Source organism: Phyllostomus discolor, chromosome 3, assembly GCF_004126475.2.
Source record: "Phyllostomus discolor isolate MPI-MPIP mPhyDis1 chromosome 3, mPhyDis1.pri.v3, whole genome shotgun sequence".
NCBI lineage: Eukaryota > Metazoa > Chordata > Mammalia > Chiroptera > Phyllostomidae > Phyllostomus > Phyllostomus discolor.
In genome coordinates, this window is record NC_040905.2 from 116,977,890 (window position 1) to 116,996,983 (window position 19,094).

Below are 19,094 nucleotides of genomic sequence, written 5' to 3' on the forward strand. Positions count from 1 at the left end.
GTCCTGCCTGAGTCTGCCCTTTGCACACCGTGCTCTGCGGGCAACTCCTGTACCCCATGTTCAGGGCCCCTCAGGGGGTCCTCCTAACCCGTCGGACCACCCAGCACCCTCCGCGGCTCGCCCACCTTCGGATCTTGCCAGCTTCCATCTCCACCTTCACAGAGGCCTAGAAGACAGGGGTTGGCAAACCTTCTCTGTAAAGGGCCAGGCAGTAAACATTTTAGGCTCTGTGAGCCGCTCAGCCTCGGTCCCACTGCTCACCTCGGCCGCTGTAGCGTGAAAGCAGCCGTAGACAATACATAAATAATGAGCGTGGCTGTGTCCTAATAAAACTTTATTTATGGACACTGAATTTGAATTTCACATATTTCACAGAGTATTCTTCTTTTGATTTATAACCTAGAATTAGAAAATGTAAAATTCATTCTTAGCCCGAGGGCTGATGAAAACGGGTGGTGGTCTGGGTTTGGACCTCATGAGATAGTTTGCCCGCCCTGGGCTACCCCCACCTTCCTCTGGGCCCCAGGGAGGCTAAGTCACTGCAGTCCCAGCCCACCTCAGGAAACTCATGTCTGAAGAACAAAAGCCACTCACCAGAAGGACCACCCGTAGTCCCAGGAGTGGGGCCTCCAGTCTTCAGGGCCGAGGCTCACGGTGACCTGGAACACCTGTGTGTACATCATGTGGGCCACCATGCCCAGGAGGCCTGTGGGGGCAGAGAAGGCATCAGGAGGCACGGTGGGGCTTTGTGCACCCCCACGGGCCTGTTGGTGCTGGGGGAGAGCTCGGACCCCCCGGGAAGAATGGTTGGCAGGACCAGAGCACAGGAAGCCAGAGGGAGGCTGTTTTTTGAGCCAGCCAAAGAGCTTGAGTCTGACCAAGAGGGCAAAGGGCAGCCCTGGGAAAGTGTACACAGTGGAGGCAGAGTTAGCTCTGTGTGTGGATGGTTAGATTTTTCTGTTAAGAACCAGGCAAGTGACCGTTTTAGGCTCTGTGGGCCACTGGGTCCTGGTGCAACTGTCGCACCCACTTCTGCAGCACAGGGCAGCCGTGCGTGGCACGTAGGCGCCAGCACGGGGCCGGGTGAGCCCGTGAGCCACCGTGTGCCGATACACACATGGGAAGGTCGTTTGGGGGAGGGAGCCTAGAGAGCGTTTTCCAGTCGTCAGGTCTTAACTCACAAGACGAGTGGATCAGGAAAGCAGCTTCCTGGATTGCAACCAGCACTACAGAAATAAGAACTGAACAGAATAGAAACACCCACCGCCATCGAATGCAGCAGGAGTAAGTACTGTTTTGTGCGTGAGTGTTGATTGCAATATGAACCATTTCTCTGCGGTCCACGGTCAAACATCTCTGAGCCCACTGGCAGGGAGAACTTCGCTCCCAAGGGGTCTGGGCGAGAGCCCTCCTCCTGTACTTCTCACCCTGGAGCCCTGGCAGGCACTTCACCCCCTGAGCCTCACGCCCCCAACCCTGAGATGAGGGTTACGACAGCTAAGGGGGAGGGTGGATGAGATGGTAGCCTCAGCGTCTGACGCCCACTGGACATGCCATCATAACAGTGACCACGGTCATTATGAGCCTAGGACACTCCTCTGCTGTGACTGTGGTCTCTGGAGCTCTTGTTGGTACCTCAGTGTGTGGGTAACTGGTATGGACTGAACTTGCAGATGGAGTGATAGCCTAGCTGGTGTGGCTCAGTGGATTGAGCCCTGGCCTGTGAGCCAAAAGATCCTCAGTTTGATTCCTGGTATGGGCACATGCCTGGGTTTTGGGCCAGGTCCCTGGTTGGGGGAGACCGAGAGGCAGCAACTGATCAACATTTCTCTTGCACGCTGATGTTTCTCTCCCTCTCTTTCTCCCTCACTTCCCCTCTCTTTGAAAATAAATAAATAAAATCTTTTAAAAAACAAAGATGGAGAGATAATAGTATTGATGAGGAGGGAAAGGTTAGGTGACCAAAGGAAAGAAACCAGTAACGCTTATGTGCCTACTGTGCGCTGAGCACTCTGACAGACTGGGACCTCCATCATTCTCCCTTTTAATCTTCATACCCACGCCTGCAAGCTCATGGCCCTGATCACCGAGCTCACTCCAGAGGCTCCAGCACACGACCCCAGGCCTGATGGAGACAGAGGACTCAAGAGCGACACAGAGGTGGCTGTCTGTGTCTCTGGGCCAGGGACAGCCTCTCGTGGATGCCTCCCACTGCTCTCTGACCTCAGGTGAGGGCTACTTTCTAGGGCTGTGAGAAGCACTTCAGTCAGGAAGGCCAGGCAGAGGGCGACCTCCAGAGCCCCGTAAAGGCTCGGCACCCCCCAGGCTGTCTCTGCTGGGCTCTGAGACAGCCAAGCCCCCATCCTGGGTGGGCTGGCAGGTGTGCCGGAAGCCTCTCTGGTCCCCTCTGCCCCGGCTCTGCTGGAGGGAGGAGACGAGGGCGTGAGCCACACAGACAGCTTATTTTTAGGTGCTTGGCACAATTTTTGGTGAACTTGCCAACAAATATACCTTATTCTTTGGAACTTTTGCATGGGATCTTTGATAATGATGTCCCATGCTTTATTTACTGCATCAGTTGGTGGCCTTGAAGTTACTTCAGTTTCTTGCTCTACAGGCAGTGCTGCCCTGAGCACCTTCGACGGGTCTCGCGCTCGTCCTCGCCGGTGCCCGGGCCGCAAACTCTGGTAACTTCATCCACCGTGCGGGAATGCACGAGGCCTCGGCGTTGTGTCAAGCTCCGTATTTTCCTTACTATCAGTGAGCTTGGGCATTTTCACAGGCTTATTAATCATTTCTATTTTTTCTTCTATAAATATGTGTGTCTGTATCCTTTGTCAACTTTCTTATTTTTTTAGTCTTTTTTATTATCAATGGTAGGAGTGCTTTCTGCATCTTTCAGTCTTTTCCATGGTCCTGTCTGTTGCATGGACCACAAGCAGTTTTTGCTGCTTGTCTTTCCCCACGTACAGAACACCTCCTTCTAAACAATTAGCAGAGCTGATTTTTTGGAGCAGTTTTAAGTTCACAGAGACATTGAGCAGAAAGTGCAGAGAGCCCCCATCACCCCTCCCCGCCCCCACCGGACCCCTGGCCACCACCGATCTCCTCACTGTCTCCAGCTTTTCCTCTTTCAGAGGCCACATGGTTGGACTCATTCAGCTCGCAGCTTCTCAGATGGGCTCCTTTCACCTGGGAGTGTGCACTCAGGTCTCCTCCATGCTTTTCGTGCCTTAAGAGCTCACTTCTTTTTACTGCTGAACAGCATTCTACTGCTGGGAGGGACCGAGGGTCGCTCATCCATCACCTATTGCAGGACAGCTTTGTCGCTTCCAATTTTTGGTAATTATGAATAAAGCTGCTTTTGTCACACATTTTGATATTTGATACCATCAAACCTATCAGTCTTTTCTTTTTTGGTTTGCACTTCCTATGTCTATTTTAAGAAAACCAACACCATAAACAGACTCTCCTGTATTTTTCTAACACATATATACACGTTTGTTTAATTCCTCTGGAATTTATCTCAGTGACTGGTGTGAGGTAAAGATCTAACTTATTGTTCTTGAATGCACAGCAGATCACTTTGAACCCTTATAAAATAGACCAGTCTTCCCCCACTGATTCTAAGTGACACGTTCCTCCTACCCCAAGCCCCACACGTGCACGGGTCCACGGGCCGCTCTCTGTCCCCGTGTCGCTGAACAGTGTGTTCAGTCAGCAGAACGAGTCTGCCTGGAAGGACGCGTCTCTCCTCCTCCCTGCCCAGGGCTCGCACCCTCTGCAGGTGCCGCCCTACCCAGGAGCTTCGCCCTGCGGTGGACCCGACCCCTCCCTCCGCCCCACAGATCCTCCCGAGGGTGGGGTCTCGCTCTCCAGACCTCAGTCGTTGCCGCGTCTTTGGTCTCCTCCTCGCCCTGCCAGTCCAGAGGCTCCCTGAGTCCTCTGGCCCCTCAGTTTCCTCGTCTACGAGACTGCGGTGGGGCCACCGCAGCCACGGGCAGCTGCAGGGAGCACCCACCGAGGAAGGAAAACGTCCAGGAGGACGACCACTCCTCACGTCGGGACAATGGGGACCGAGCGGTGTTTTAATACGAGAACTCTCAGCTGGGCCCAGCAGCTAGCCCCGGCCTGTTTGGCAGAATAATTAATTTTCTGAATTGTTGGTTTAGAAAAGCATTGATTTCTCAACTGAATTCCATTTATTCCCAAATCTGAAAGGCCATGCTTTAAGAAAATTCAATAAATAAAAATTGCAACCGGTGAGATACTCGAGTTGCATTGTTAAGATTCTGCTCCAGACACCTGCCCCTTGCCCGCGTCTCTGGAGCGTGTTCGTTCGAGTGTTCGTTCGCGTGTTTGTTCTGCCCAGTGAGGTCCCGGACCAGGGACGCCTGCCGGACACACCCTCAGCAGAAGGTGTTGTTTTCAACTCGTCTGAATTGTAAAACATGACTTTCCGGTGACTTACGGAACCCCCTAAACTAGGGGAGACTGGACGAACAAGGCTTCCCTGCCCAAAAGGCTTCCCCGTGTGGGCCCACCCTGACAGCCACCGCCGTGCTCTCTCCTCCCGTGGTTTCCGGAAGCTTCCCACTCCCAACGCCGCAAATGGACTTGCCGGCCTGCAGGGTGAGGGGTGAGTGACTTGCACTTGTAGAACACTCAGAACAGGGCTTGACACAAATGTGTCCCACGAGTGAGCGAACGAGTGCACGAGTGGGTGCGTGCCCGGGGCGCGCTGTGCAGGCCTGCCAGGCTGGGTCTGCTTCGCTTTCCACAGAGTGAGTCCCCGCTCCTGGCCCAGGGCCTGCACGCTGTGGACATTCAGTGTGTGCTCGTTCAATGACTGGGCCACTGCTGACTGCGAGGTGCTTGGGGCTGTCAGGCTGGCTGGTGTGCGGGGTCTGGGGGCTGGCGTATGGGGCTGAGTGAGGACAGGGCCGGGTCTGAAGACTTTGGAGAGCAAGCTGTGGAAGTGAGCAAATGTCAGAAGGACCGTTCGTTCACTTACTCACGCTCCGGACACCACTCCGGGGGGTCGGCGGGAGAGGCTGGAACGGGTACACAGGCACCCCTGCCCTCAAGGGTCTCAGCTGCCAGTGGGGAGACGCAGACAATGAGCATTTAACCTCACAAGAAAAGTTCAGGCAGGGAACAGGGCTGGGGTCGATAACATAGGACAAAGCACCAGAGAGCTCCAGGGGCCGCTCCAGACCGGGTGGTCAGAAAGGGCCTTTCTGAGGAGGCGGCACTAAAGCAGAGGCTTGAACGGGGAGCTGGAGGCAGCGGCGTGGACGTCTGGGGAAGAGTGTGCCAGATGAGCCTCCGAGGGCTCCTGTCAGGAGGAGGGAGCGGCCCATTAGGTCAAACCTGAAGGCAGAGAAACCACTGTTGGATTTGGCAACATGGAGGCCACTGGGGACAGACGCCTGCCTGGGACAGGCTGACAGGAAGAGGAGATGCAACAGCCACTATTACAGAGGAGGCTTCCGAGTGTGTTGCTGGTGGAGAGGCAGAAACAGGGGTCAGTGCCGAGAGGGCCTGGGCTTCGGGGAAGAACCCTGAGGAGGGGAGGCAGAGAATGCAGGCAGAGGCCCCGGGTGCAGAGGGGTCAGAGGAAACTGTAGGAGCAAGGGAGAAAGGAGGCCAGGAGGGCGTGGGGGTTCCAGAAAGACAAAGGGGCTGGCTTTGACGGGAGCTGGAACTGCTCTCAAGGGAACAGGGAAAGGCAGTTTTCGATGCAGAGCGGGCGCTGGGGCAGCTCTGCTTCCCGGCCCCCCCCATGGAGGCTGGCCACCTGCTGGGAGCCAGACCTGGGTGTGGCGGAGAGGGGTTGGAGGAGGGGGAGAAGGTGGGAAATAGTCTTTGCGGAGAGTGGGAAAGCACAGACAAACTGCAAAGGTGTATGCGGCCCTGGGACAGTGCTGCACACGCGGGAGCCCTGTGCACTCGGATTAAAAGTGCGCCCAGGCAGCATGGCAGTGGGGTTCCACTGGCGGGAGAGGAGTCAGCCTGGGGATGCACCCCCAGGCCTCCTGAGACTGAAGGTCACACGGGAGTGTCGACAACCTGGTGCCTCCCCGCACAGGGGCTGGCTGGCGCCTGGCCCAGGGGACCCCTTCTAAGAAATACGCCACTGTGGCGGGACGTGGAGCAAAGGCGCACCACCGGATGCAGGACTCCTCTTGCATCTGGCCCGCCTCTCTTTCGCAGGGTTTGGCCGCATTATGCTAACGCACGCTCCATTTAATTGAGATATGAGGGAGGCAGCTGATTAATTAATTTATAATAGAGTTTATTTTTAAACATGCTGTCTAAGCTGTTACTCAGAACACTCCGAGAGCACTCATGTCTAAACAAATGTTCTTCTGCACGTGGGCACGGTCTGGATTTGCCAGCGTCCCAGGCGCATCGTGCCCGGGACACAAGACACGGGGGCGGGGGAGGGGGCGCACCGGTCAGGGCCTGGAGGAGGCTGAGCGGAGGAGAGGGAGCAGGACAGCAGCAAAGGGAAACCACCCCCGCCGGGGTGGAACGGGAGAGACACACACTGGGACTTCTGTGTGGCGGGCAGCCGCAAGGGAAGCCCAGGGGCCGTGGGAAGCCTAGCTGGGCCTCTGGGCCGGGCTCAGGTGGGAGGTCAGGGAAGGTGCCTAGAGGAGGTGGCATCCGAAGTGAGAGCCGGAGGGTCAGAGGGAGCAGGAGGGTGACCTGGCTGTGGAACCCGCTTCCGCAGAGGCACAGGCGGAGCGGTTTGGCGGGGCTGTTGGGCAGGACACGTGGGTGGGAAGAGCTTGCTGCACAAGAAGTTCTGGGGTCTCCGCAGGGAGTTCGGGCTCTCCCTGAGGGCACTGGGCAGGAGCTGCAAAATTGCAGGCGAGGGGACGAAGACCTCTGGCTGCAGGTGGAGAACGAGAAAGGTAGGAGCGGGGAGGCCGGGAGGGGCCGAGGGTGCTGAGGTTAGGGGGCCGGCGGGCAGGTGGGGGGCGCAGAACGCCCGGTGCTGCTGAGACGGGAGCCGGACACGAGCCCGTGGGCACTGGGAAGCCCTGAGTCAGGAGCAGGGAAGGCGGGGGCCTCGGTGGGACTGACCCAGTTAACATTGGCCCTGAAATCTCCTCCCACCGAAGGAAAACTTTGAGATCCCGAAGGCTGGCATTTCAGGACACCAATCAGCTGGGGCAGAAGGAAAAATGAACCCCTTTATCTACGCGTATCTGAAATCCCCCGATGTTTGCCCAGCAGAGACCAAAGGCTGGCCATCCCCTGTGCCCTCCGGCCGAGGAAGGACCCCACGCGGCCAGGTCCGCCTGCACTTAAAACCATCCCCAAGAAGCTGAGCTGATGCCAGGTTTAAAGCTTGCCCAGATCTATTTTTAAAGAACAGGCTATTTTTAGACACTCTCCCGAGATCCCACAGCCTCTCTGGGTAGCATATTTCAGGGTTTAAAAAGTCCCTCCTTACACATAACCTAAATCTTTCCAGCTCCAATTTAAGCTAATTTCTTGCTCTGCCCTCCGAGGACAAGGGGGTGAGCGGTTGGCATCTTCTCAAGAGGAACATTTCGGGAGCTCAGCAATTACCGAGTTGCCCCCCAACCCTGCCTTCCTGGCACCAGATTGTCCCAATTACTCCCCTTTCTCCAAAGGTCTCATTTTAGACCACTTGAGTCATTAGCATCACTCTTGTTTGGCTTCTGCTTGTTTCTCAGAGTGTCTTTTAAAGCAAAGTGGCCCAAATCGGAGGTGGTATTTAATGGCAGACCTTCCCACTTCAGGTGCAGGTCAACTCAGTCTCCCCCCACTGCCAGCCTCGGCTATTCCAGTCACCCCCATCCAGCCCCGAGGCAGTGGGTGGGCTCAGACCCCCCACCCCCGCCACCAAGGTGGGGTCTAGAATGTGTCAGGAGGCCAGGACGCAGCTCCTGGTGACCGGTGGGGTAGCCCAGGGCAACCGGTGGTGCAATAATTGTTGATATTAATAGGTATGCCCGCCCTCAGCATTCCCTGTTCCCTAGAACCCTCCTGCATTTGGGTAACTAGATATGAGACCTTCACGGCCTCAGGGCACAGCTGTCAGGAAGACTGAGACAACAAGAGCCCAAGTCCTCAGGGATTTCAGAAGCCTACCTACAGGTGCTCGATGAAAAGGTGTGGAAGGACGTATGATCAAGCAGAGCTGGTTTCTCTCCCCCTCAACCTGGAAGCCAGGTGCAGCTGTCTACACAGGGCCTAAGTGTGAGGGGGGGAGAAGGAGGAGAAGGTGGGGTGTCAGGACAGACTGAGTCCAGCTACGGAGACATCAGCACAGCAGCCTCCGAAGGGCCCCCGGCCTCCACTGCAGGCCCCTTCTGGTGCATCCCCGGGAGCACAGCGGGGTGGAGCCAGCCCCACGAAGTCTCCTTGCCCAACCCGAGCGGACAGCAGACCTCCTGGGAGCCGGGCTCACGGACACAGCCAGCGCGGCCTCTGTGCAGAAAGAGGACATCCACTTCAGTCCCGTTCCTTGACTCCCATACGACTCTTCTCAGGACCAGCCCCACAGCCTTGGATGCTCACAAACACCCCAGATGAAGGTGGGCCCCCTCACTTCGAGGGTGATGGTGGGGAAAAGAGAGGAAAGCAAGCTGGTAGTCTCACCCAGCAATGCAGGACAGAGGGGGAAGGCCCCCCAGGCATGGGCACACCCCCCAAGTCGCAGGCCTGCCTCTCTCCCTCTGCCTTCTCCCACCTCTCCACCCTGGAAACTCATGCAGCATTGGCATGCCACCTCAACATTCTGCCCTCACCTTGGACTTGGTCTGCCTCTGGGGGACCACCCTTGACCCTGGGCACGATTAGGCTCTGTCTGCCCTGTGGTGCCTTACCAGCAGGTCCCAGACAGCCCCACCCCTGGCCTCTAGGTGCTGCTGCTGCGTGGAGATCCCTGAGCTTAGTGAGAGTGGGGCCCGGGGGAAGATGGGGCAACAGACAGATTGCAGGGCAGGGGAGGCACCAGTGCCAACGGCTCTTTGAAGCCACAACTACCAGCTCGGCTCTCCACGTCCCTCACTGGACACCAAGGCCCGAGGGTGAGAAGACCGTATCATTTATCACTCAAGCCAGGACACTTCTGAGAGTGAAAGGAGCACACTAAAAACCACTCCGGAACGACAAGAACACAGCCTCTCGATAATGACGGCAGGCCAAATGAATGAGGGAATGAGCCCCAGTCTCTCCAGGGACCCCTCCACGCCTCCCAGGGACTTTGACACCTGCTGTGGACTTAATGTGCGCAGGAGTCCTGCCAGTGTGCCCAGTGCGCAGGTGGGAGGAGAGGGCAAGCGCCTGACACATGCTGGCGAACCCAGGAGCGGCATTCACCTCTTTCCTGCTCAACGTTCATCCATTCATTCGACAGGTAACTGTTGAGCTCTGCTGAGAGCCAAGCACCACGCTACAGGCTGGAGAAGGAGCCGAACGAGGCCCAGGTGGCCCTTGCCTGCTGGAAGCCTGTGCTCCAGTGGGGGAGACAGAAGGAAGGGCCAGAGAGTTAGAAAACAGGATCAGGGAAGGCACCCAAAGGGCAGCGCATTTCAGCTGAGCCCGAAGGAGGAGGAGTCACCCACCAGGTCAGAGCTTCCCAGGGCTGGGGCACGCCCCTCTGAGAGCCCAAGCTTCACTTAGACCGGGGTTCTAAATGTCAGCACTGCTGACGCCTGTGGGGGCACCCTGCACATTGCAGGGTGGTTAGAAGCATGCCTGGCCACCACTGGTTAGATGCCAGGGACATCCACCTCCCCTCCCCAAGTCCTGAAAACCTAGGTGTCTCCAGATGTCCCCAAATGCCCCCGGGCAGGGTGGGGGCCGAGAGGGCAAAACTGCCCCTGTTGAAACTCTCAGATGCCCCATAAATATTTTTACAATGGAAATGTTTTTATTTTTACATCTCCCTTCTCTCTATTGCAAGTGACACTGGCATTTCAGTTCCGGTAGTGACCTGAAGCTTCCTTTCTGAATAAATTTAAGTTCCAAAAAAATTGAGTGATTTAGAGGAAAATGCTAATGCAGGTGATTGAAGTGTGGGAAATTCTGACTCAGGGAGGAGTGGAGGGCTGAGGTGCCCAGGGGCACAGAGGATGTGGCTGTCCCAGGGCAGGTGCAAGCAGGCTCTTAAAGTGCCCCGCAACGCATGTGGCCTGCTTGGGAACCCCTCAGGGGCACCATCTTGCAGAGCACCCCCTTTCCCTCTCAAGATTAAGGCCAGCTTTGTTCCGGCCAGGCCGTGTGGCCTCTCTCGGGTTGGGCACCGGCGGAAGAAATTGGCTAAATTTCTGGGGCCCCCGCGGCAGAAAAAGCAAGGCTCTTTAACGACAGGGGCACCTGGCGCTATTGCCCTTCGCCTTACGGTGCTTTGCGGATATTGCACTTTTTACAGATTAAAAGTTTCAAGCCTTTCAGCACCATTCTTCCAACAGGCTCAGATGATGGTTAGCATTTTTCAACAATAAATTTTTTAAATAAAGTATTTTAAAATTAGACTGTGTACATTGTTTTTAGACATAACGCTAGTGTACACTTAATAGACCGAAGATGGTGTAAACACGACACTTATGCGCACTGGGGAACTGAAAAGCTGCCGGGTGGCTCACTTCATCGTGACACCCGCGTTAGGGCGGCGGTGTGGAGCCCAGCCCCTGCCCCGATCCTCCGCACCGCGCCTGTGGGAGCGCGCTCTCTGCGTTACCAAATCAGCGGGGCGGGGGCAGCTCGCTGGACAGCCCCGCCCCATCAGGCCGTCCTGGGCGTGTGCTCATGGGGGCCGCCCAGACCCCTCCTTGTGGCTTTTTTCTCTGTTTCTGTGTTTCTCTTTCTGTTTCCATCTCTCACTGCCTTTGACTCTTACGCTCCCCGTCTAGCCCTCCACCCTCCACCCCCGACGCCTTCTCCCAGGAACGGAGAGTTAAATGTGCCCAAGTTACAGGCACTGTATTCAGGTCTCAAGCAGTGGGCCCCCCATCACCTCCCATTCGGCCCACGAGGGACTTTGTCCTGCACAGAGAAACCCGTGATGGGCTCTGGCTGAAGCTTCAGGCCCCCAGCTCACCCCCTGCCAGCTCGCTCAGCTCAGAGCCGAGTCCTTCCTGTGCAGCCTTGAGAACATTCCTCCCAGAGCTACCCTTCCAGCCCTCCCCTCGCATTAGTGGAAATGCAAATCCTACTCCACTGGCCATTTAGGTTTTAAGTGCTCTGAGCTTCCACACTTCCCTGAAGCAATGCTGTGATACATCCAATTAGTTTCACTGCCCAGAAAGCTGCCTGCACGCTAGGAAAATGAGTGGCACCTTGCTGCAAAAGCTCCAGAGAGCAACACCTCCCCGGGCGCTTCACAGTTTGTAAAGCACTTGACAATCCCGCGTCTCAAGTCATCCTTGCCTTCTCCAGGAAGGCCAGGTTTGGTTACACACTATTTGATACATGAGTAAGTGAAGCTCAGAGAGGTAAAGCAATCCACCCAGGGCAACAACAGCATGGAAAAAAGAGTGTGTTTAAGTCCAGGTCTGCCCAACTGCAAGTCCACATGTTTTACTACTCCATCATGCCTCTTCCACTCATTCACTCATTCAACACATACTTATTAAGCACTTAGTATATGCCAGGCTCCCTTTGTGGTTCAGGAAATAAAGGAGCATATGAGATAAACAAGCTCCCTGCCCTCACAGAGATGATCTTATGAAAGAAGATAGAAAATAAAAAAACAAATCCAAAATTCAGAGTTTAATGAACTCTATGAAGGAAAAGCGGGAGGTGAGGAAAAAAGTGATTGGGTAGTTAGTCTGGCTAAGGAAGCTGGGACAGTTCTCTCTGGGAGGTGGCACCTGAGCTGAGACCTGAAATTCTGTTTGCAAGAGGCTGGGGAGCAAAGGCGAGTGAGGGGCGGCTATAGGCAGGCCCAAGGGGCAGGCTGCTGCTGAAGATCTCCCCAGGTTGGCTCTGCCTGCCCCGGCAAGGCTCGGCCGTGTGGGCACAGGCTTGGCTACCCTGCTCCTGTGCCAGGCGTCCCGGGGTGGGGAGGGTGGGTTTCAGCGTGAGCCTCCCTTCCTTACACCTGCTCTGGGAGAGGCCCTGTGCACCCCACCACCATAGCCCAAGCTGACAAAGGCCTTCCCCAACCAAACTGCCAAGGTCCCCTCCCAGCTCTGCTAGTCCCCTGAGGCCCTGTCGCCCCACCTCCCCAACCCAGACTAGCATCTCTCCCACCCCATTTGCTTGCGGGGCCTCTTCCCCAGCCAGCAGCCCTCTCAGGTGCCATCACAGGAGGTAGGACAGTGTGAACCCAGGAGTCAGACAGCCAGGGTCCAAGTCCTGCCTCTGATACTTACTGACCCTGTGACCTGGGCAGTTCTGTTAAATGCTCTCATGCCTCAGTTTCCCCATCTAGTTATGACGGTGAGCAATGAGTATGCAGAACAGCACCTGGGACATAGTCACTACTCTACACGTGTCGGGGCTGTGCTGGCCGCTATCCACACCCTGCCCCCCAACTCCAAGATTCCTGCCACAGCACTCTGCCCACCAGGTCCGACCCCCTTGGAGGCTGGCACATCCTGGATGGAGCCTGTGCCATCCCACTCCTCTGGACCATGCCACCCCACTCCCAACACCCCCGCCCACCTGCCGCTCTCAGCTCCCTCTTTTCCCCCAGCAGACTGGGCGGGCCTGAGTCCCAGGTCAACATTAAAATACACTTACTGCTGTCTCTGCTTGGCCATAACGTGTCCCTGCAAAGGGGATTCAAGAACAACATGTGTGTCTTCGTGGAGAAGGGTGGGGGAGAGCAAGCAATCAAGCTGGGAGGGAGCTTTGAGAGAATGCAGAGGGGGGTGCCCCAGGCACACTTGGGGGAGTAAGGAAGGCCTTGCAGGGTGACACATGGCTGTATGGTGACTAATATGAAGCTCCCATCATGGAATACTTGACTGTGCACACCAGCTAAGAAGTCTACATGCACCATCTCTTTGATTCTGAATGGGAGCTCTATGAGGGCAGAACTACTGTGAGGAACTATTATCTCTCTTTAACTGACAAGAAGACTGAGGCTCAGAGAGGTTAAGAATGTATGTGGAGATTCAGATGGTGTAGCTCCAGAGTGGGAACTTAGATATTTCTCTGCTGTCCCTTGAAGGGACAAGTTCTCTAGATAAGTGATACTATCACTGCCCTCCCATCAATCTGAACCTCAGGAGAAGAGGTATGCCTAAGCATGATGATAAGAAAAATGAAAACTTGGCTTGGGGAGGAGAAAGGACAAGAGTCTCCAGAAGCAGCTTCAGGTTGTCAGGAATGGAACCCCAAGAAAGCCGAGATCAGGAGGATCAGGTCAAATGTGGGGTTTCTGGAAGACACTGGGTGGTGACCCAGATCTTGCTTGTCTTGTCACTGGTTGACTCTTTTTTTAAAAAAAAAATATTTATTTATTTTTAGAGAGGGAAGGGAGGGAAATAGAGAGAGAGAGAAACATCAATATGTAGTTGCTGGGGGTCATGGCCTGCAAGCGGGCATGTACCCTGACTGGGAATCGAACCTGCGACACTTTGGTTCCCAGCCCACACTCAATCCACTGAGCTATGCCAGCCAGGGCTACTGGTTGACTCTTATGTGATCTCCACCTCGTTGGAGCTCCCAGGCCTTGCCAGAATTTATAATGTCTTATGGGCAGTACGTGGCTTGTCTTTATCCAGGGGGAGGAGACTGAAGATTCAGCAGCCCCTCATTCCAGTCTCCCAGATGCCCTGGCACACCTGTGCAGACATCACTAGTATTCAAGTTTCAAACACTGGCCTGATACCTGTCCATCTTTTCTGTGCAGACAGCAACATTCACATGGCTATCAAGCCTGAGAGAGACCACTGAGCTGGAGTCAGACACAGGGTCTGATGGTCAATTCTGCAACTTCCCAGCTGTGCGTCCATGAACAAATCACTTACCATCTCTGAGCCCCTGTTTTCTCATCTGAAAAGTAGGGAGAATAAATACCTAGTCACATCCACTCATACAACCAATATTCCTTGAGCACCTGTTGTGTGCCAGATGTTTCTCTAAGTCTTGGGGACACAGTAGAGAGCAAGTCAGAGTTCCTGTCTTCATGGAGCTGCATTGAGGTGGGGGACACAGGCAATAAACATGTAATTCAAGGAGGAAACAGAGTGAGAAGACAGAAGGTGACTTGGGGAAGCTACTTCATATGTGATCATTAGGGAAGGTCTCTCTGAATTTTAAGCTGGACTTCAAGCTGGAACTCAAAAGATAAGGAACCAGTCAGTCATGAAAAAGGCTAGGAAGGGTCCAGGGAAGATGGGACAGCAACTGTCAGGGTCCTGGGGTGGGGAGAAGGGACCAGTGTGTCTGGACCCTGGGGAGTGATGGGGCATGATGGGGCACACAGAGAGGGGAGGGACCAGCTTGGGGAGGGCATGGGGTTTTATTCAGAACACAGCAGGAAGCCACTGGGAGGTTTTAAGCAGGGGGAGGTGACCCTTCTCCCATTGATAGTCATACTATACATAGTCAAATTATACACAGAGCATACTACTGGATAGATTTTTGATGACTCCTTTGTGGTCTCCCACCCAGTCGGTCTCAGAGCCCCCAGGCCTCTCCAGGCCTTGTAATGTCAGCTGGGCAGCATGTAGTTTGGTTTTGCCAGGGTGGGGGGCCCATGAAGGGGCAGCAGCCTCTCCTTCCAGGCCATATGTTCTCTGTGCTCTGTCCTTGGGCAGATTCCGCCAGCTGGCCATCTTCCCAGAGACAAATCATGGGCAAATGCAAACTCGACTTGTCCCACGATAGCCATCAGGGAGTTTTCAAGCCCTGGGAAAAGCACACAGAAGATGCTGTTTGTGAGGAGAGTTTTCCCAGCAGGGACAACTGCCATCAAGGGGAAGTGTCCCCCAAGGGGCTCTTAGACTCCCCAGCCATCTGCAGCAGCCCAACAGCCACCTGGATGGAGGAGCTGGGTCGAGGAAAGATAGAAGCCTGGGGAGACAGCACAACCCTTCAGTGTGAAACAGCCAGGATGGGCCTGCAGGCCCAGGCAGGGACCGGGAAAGTCAAGGGCAAGGAGGAGCCTCAGAGGGTGCCAGCAGGAGGGTCAGCTTGTTGGAGGGGAAGTCGGCAATGGCTGTCAAAACCTAAAATGCACCTTCCTTTGACCCAGCAATTCCACCCCCAGGAATTTACCCTCAGACAAACTTGCACTTGTGGACAAAGATATATGGACAAAGGTATTCATGGCAGCAGAGGACTAAAACACCTTAGACGTTCGCCAACAGGGGCCAGTGGATTAAGCGATGGCAACAGGAATCTGTATCTCCATCTCCTGGCCCTGTTGCCCTCTCTCACTGCTCTGCAGCCACTCTGGCCTCCTGATGTCCTTTGACCACACCAGGCACGTCCATGCCTCTGCACTTGCTGTCCCCCTGCCCGAGCCATCCCCCCTTCAGATCTCCATGTGTATCAGGCAGCTTCCAAGGTGGCCTGAACGACCCCTGCCTCTTGTATTTCACACTCTGGGGGGACCCCCTCCGCTGGGGTGTGGCTTGCACTCGCTGACTACCAGAATATAGCAGATGTAATGGCATGCCACTTCTGGCGTTAGGGTTTAGAGGGACTGTGCTGCCATTTGGGCTCCCGCCTTTCTTGGATCGCCTGCACTGGAAGAAGCAAGCTCACGTAGTGAGCATTTTGGGGAGAAGCTGCCTGGCAGGGCAAGGACCTGGGGCTCCCAGTCCAACAGCTAGGGAGCAGGTCCCTGAGCTCCAGTCAGGTATTGAGGTGACTGAGCCCTAGGCCACAGCTTGACTGCAATCTCATGAGAGGCTTGGAGCCAGTTTTGAACTAAGCTGTGCTCAGATCTCTGAGCACAGAAACTGTGAGATAGCGTATATTTGCTGTTTTAAGCTGCTAAGGTTTGGGGGGTAATTTGTCACCCAGCAATAACTAACTCAACTTCTTTCAGGTTTCTGCTCAAATATCCCCTTACCTAATGACCTTCACTTATAACCATATAGGAGGCCCCTCCCTGTGTTTATAGCACTTGTCACCATCTGATACATCATTTGTATATTTACCTATTAAATATCTTCTCCTACTAGCACGCCGGCCCCTAGGAGGCAGAAATGGTGTCTGTTTTGTTTATTGTTGTGTCTCCAGTGCTTTGAAGAGTGCCTGGCACATAATAAGTGCTCAGTAAATATTGACTAAGCTAATAATAAGTGAATGAAAAAGAATTAGGTAGATTAAAATATGCTGGCCAAGAATAACCTCCCAGAAATATTAAGTAAAAAAAGCAGGGCACAGAAAAGTGAGTGTGCCATGCTACCATATATTTTTAAAATATTTAGAACAATTCTGGAAAGACAGACAAGGAACTGGTAACAGTGGTGGAGGAAGGTCTCACAAAGGAGGCATTACCTGACCAGGGGCTTGAAGAGACAGCAGGGGAAAAGGACCGGTGTGCTGGGCAAGAGGGACAGCATGGGTCTCCTTTGGGGACCAAAATGGCACCAGCCTAGGCACCATTTTGTGAGCCAGCCCAGCCCAGGCCCCCACACAGGGATTCTGGCCAGACTCAGCTCTAATCCAGCAACCTCCCGAGACCCCTGCTTCTTCCCTGCCCCCTGCTCAGTTCCAGGTCCTCCAGGCGCCCAACCCTTTGTCTTCCTGCTTCTGGCCTGGGCCTTGGAGTGTGTTTTCCTGAACTGGATTCATCGAGACAGAATCATCCACAGGCCCCTTTGGCTTCATACCTTCTCAGTCACCCTGGGAAGTGTCCTCCACCCCAGCACAACCTGGGTGTGTTTTTGCTATTCTGGCACTCCACAGGCCTTCTCAGTCCCCGGGGGGCTCAGACACTGCCACATGGTGGGGAGTGGGGGTGGAAGTGGCTGCACTGGCTGGACGTGAATGCTGGGCTTGGATGTGCCTAGCTCCAGCTCTGTCTCTGATCTGCTTGTGCTCTGATCACAGGAGGTAAATGCAAAATGCACTTTCATAGTCTTTCTTTTTCTCTCTCTCTCTGTCTCTCTATTCCTCTCCCCTGTTTTTCTCTGTATAGCTGTCCCTCCCTCTTCGTCTGTCTCTCTGTCTGTGTATATCTCTATGATTCTCTGTCTCACACACATACACATTCTTTGCATTCAGTGTCTAGTCTGGTCTGTGCCATCTGCACTCCCCCCACAACTACACATGTTGTCATTGTAATACTAAATCACTACTACCATGAAATCCCCGAGCTGCCGTGATATTACCGATTCTGTTATAGTCATCATCCTGTGAGCCAACCACATACCAGACACCAGTCTAACACTTCATACATGCTCACTCCTTAAATGCTTGCTGCCCCCTATATGATAGGAATGACTATTATCCTATTTTAGGGAAGAGGCACCTAGGCTCAGGGAAGACAGAGAACTTGCTCAAAGGCGTAGAGCTAGTGGCAAGGCCAGGACTCGTTCCTGGGTGGTCTGCCCTGCCCTCTTCCCCCTCAATGTGGCTTCTCACCTTCACTTTTCTAGACCGGTAATGGATCATTTGTTAGGGAATCTTCAGCCTCCACCCCAAGAATGAGCTCAGGCTGATGAATATAGCTCAGACCCAGCCTCACACCATTTTCTAACAGTGCCCATCCTGGCAAGAGGCAAGGAAACAGCTGACTGTTTGAGGGGCAGAAAAATTTCAGTGTCTCCCCCAAGCACCTCCCATCACACACAGACACCCCCTTGAGTTACTGTGGGGCAGGTTTCTGACTCTTCTTGTCAACAAGCATTTACGAAGGCCAACTCTGAGCCATGTACTAGGGACACAAGAGGGACCAGTTAGACCCAACCCTTCCCAAACAGGAGAGTGCTTGCACATTGGTGACAAGATAGGAACCCCTGGGAGCAGAGGGCGGGCCTGGTTCCCACTGAGGTCAGTCGCAGACAGTGCAGGCCCCATGCCAGGGGTCCCACAGAATTGTCTCCCTCACAGTTAGTGGAGAGCTCCAGTCTCTCCACGAAGCCTTTGTCCATCACGTGTAAGAGAGTTCAGGGTGCAGCCTGCTCCCCTACCATAGGCCTTTGGCCTCAGTTTCCCTGCCTAGTTCCCTACCAAACCTGCTCCGCTGGGCTGGATCCTGTGTCTGTACAGCTCCCAGCAGGCTGGGGTCCTGGCCACCAGAAAGAGGGGAGGACAGCTCAGTCCTCCTGAGGATCTGCCTCAAGCTGCCTGGCCAAACTAGTTGGTTTCCACCTAAGGCCATGTCCCCAGGCCCTGCTACAACCTGGCCATGTCCTTCAGAGTTCATTCGGCCTTCCACGGGAAGGTGCCTGGGCCTCCTAGTGTTTCCCCAGAGGCCAGGCCCTGAGCCCCCGGCATCCCTTGCTACACCCACTCCTCTAAGGCAGTTAAAACCAGTAGAACCGGGCAGTTCCAGGACCATGGGGTTTACTTCTAATTTTTTATAAAACTTATTAAAATTCTTGCCTCCTCCTATCTCCAAAAGCTCAATTTCCACTAGTCCTGTGCCTGGGGGCAGGCTCATTTGCATGAAAGGCCCCACGGCCTGCACATTCCCCGAGTCCTAGCTTTCAAGAGCATCCAAAGGATGAGGCAGAGTGGTAATCGCCAGCCTCCATGGAGCCAAGGACAGGACGCAGCCTGCCCACCCAGCCCCACCTGCTGGACACACACTGGCTGCCCTCCGCTAACGGGTCCTGCTCTACGTCTAGAATCTCCAGGCCCCTCTGCGGGCCCCTGATTTCTAACACTTCAACTCGTGTACTCAAGTAACGTTTATGAGCGTCCTATCTCTGCAAAGCGTTGGCCCGGCCCCTGGGGTACAGCTGTGGCTGTGTGGCGTGGCCCTGCCCCCAAGGCTAGTGAGGACAGTAACACAAACAGTGAAGTAGCGTCAATGATGACGATCGCCAAAATACAAATATAGACAGCCAGCCACGACCCGAAACTGGCAGCCCACAGGCTGAATCCAACCTGCAGATGTTGGCTAGTGCTGTATAAAATGATGACTCTTCTTGGCTAACATTTAAAAATCTGGAGGATTTCCACTAAAA

The 19,094-nt window shown here is 54.5% G+C and overlaps 1 protein-coding gene across 1 annotated transcript in view; it reads right to left on the bottom strand.

Annotated features, from left to right (window-relative positions):
* Positions 1-19,094, bottom strand: part of GSG1L (GSG1 like) — a 203,562-nt gene that overhangs the window by 42,302 nt on the left and 142,166 nt on the right. The window contains exon 4 of the mRNA XM_028525121.2: positions 595-706. Within this exon, the coding sequence (XP_028380922.1) occupies positions 595-706 (112 nt within the window). The remainder of the gene's footprint in view (positions 1-594; positions 707-19,094) is intronic.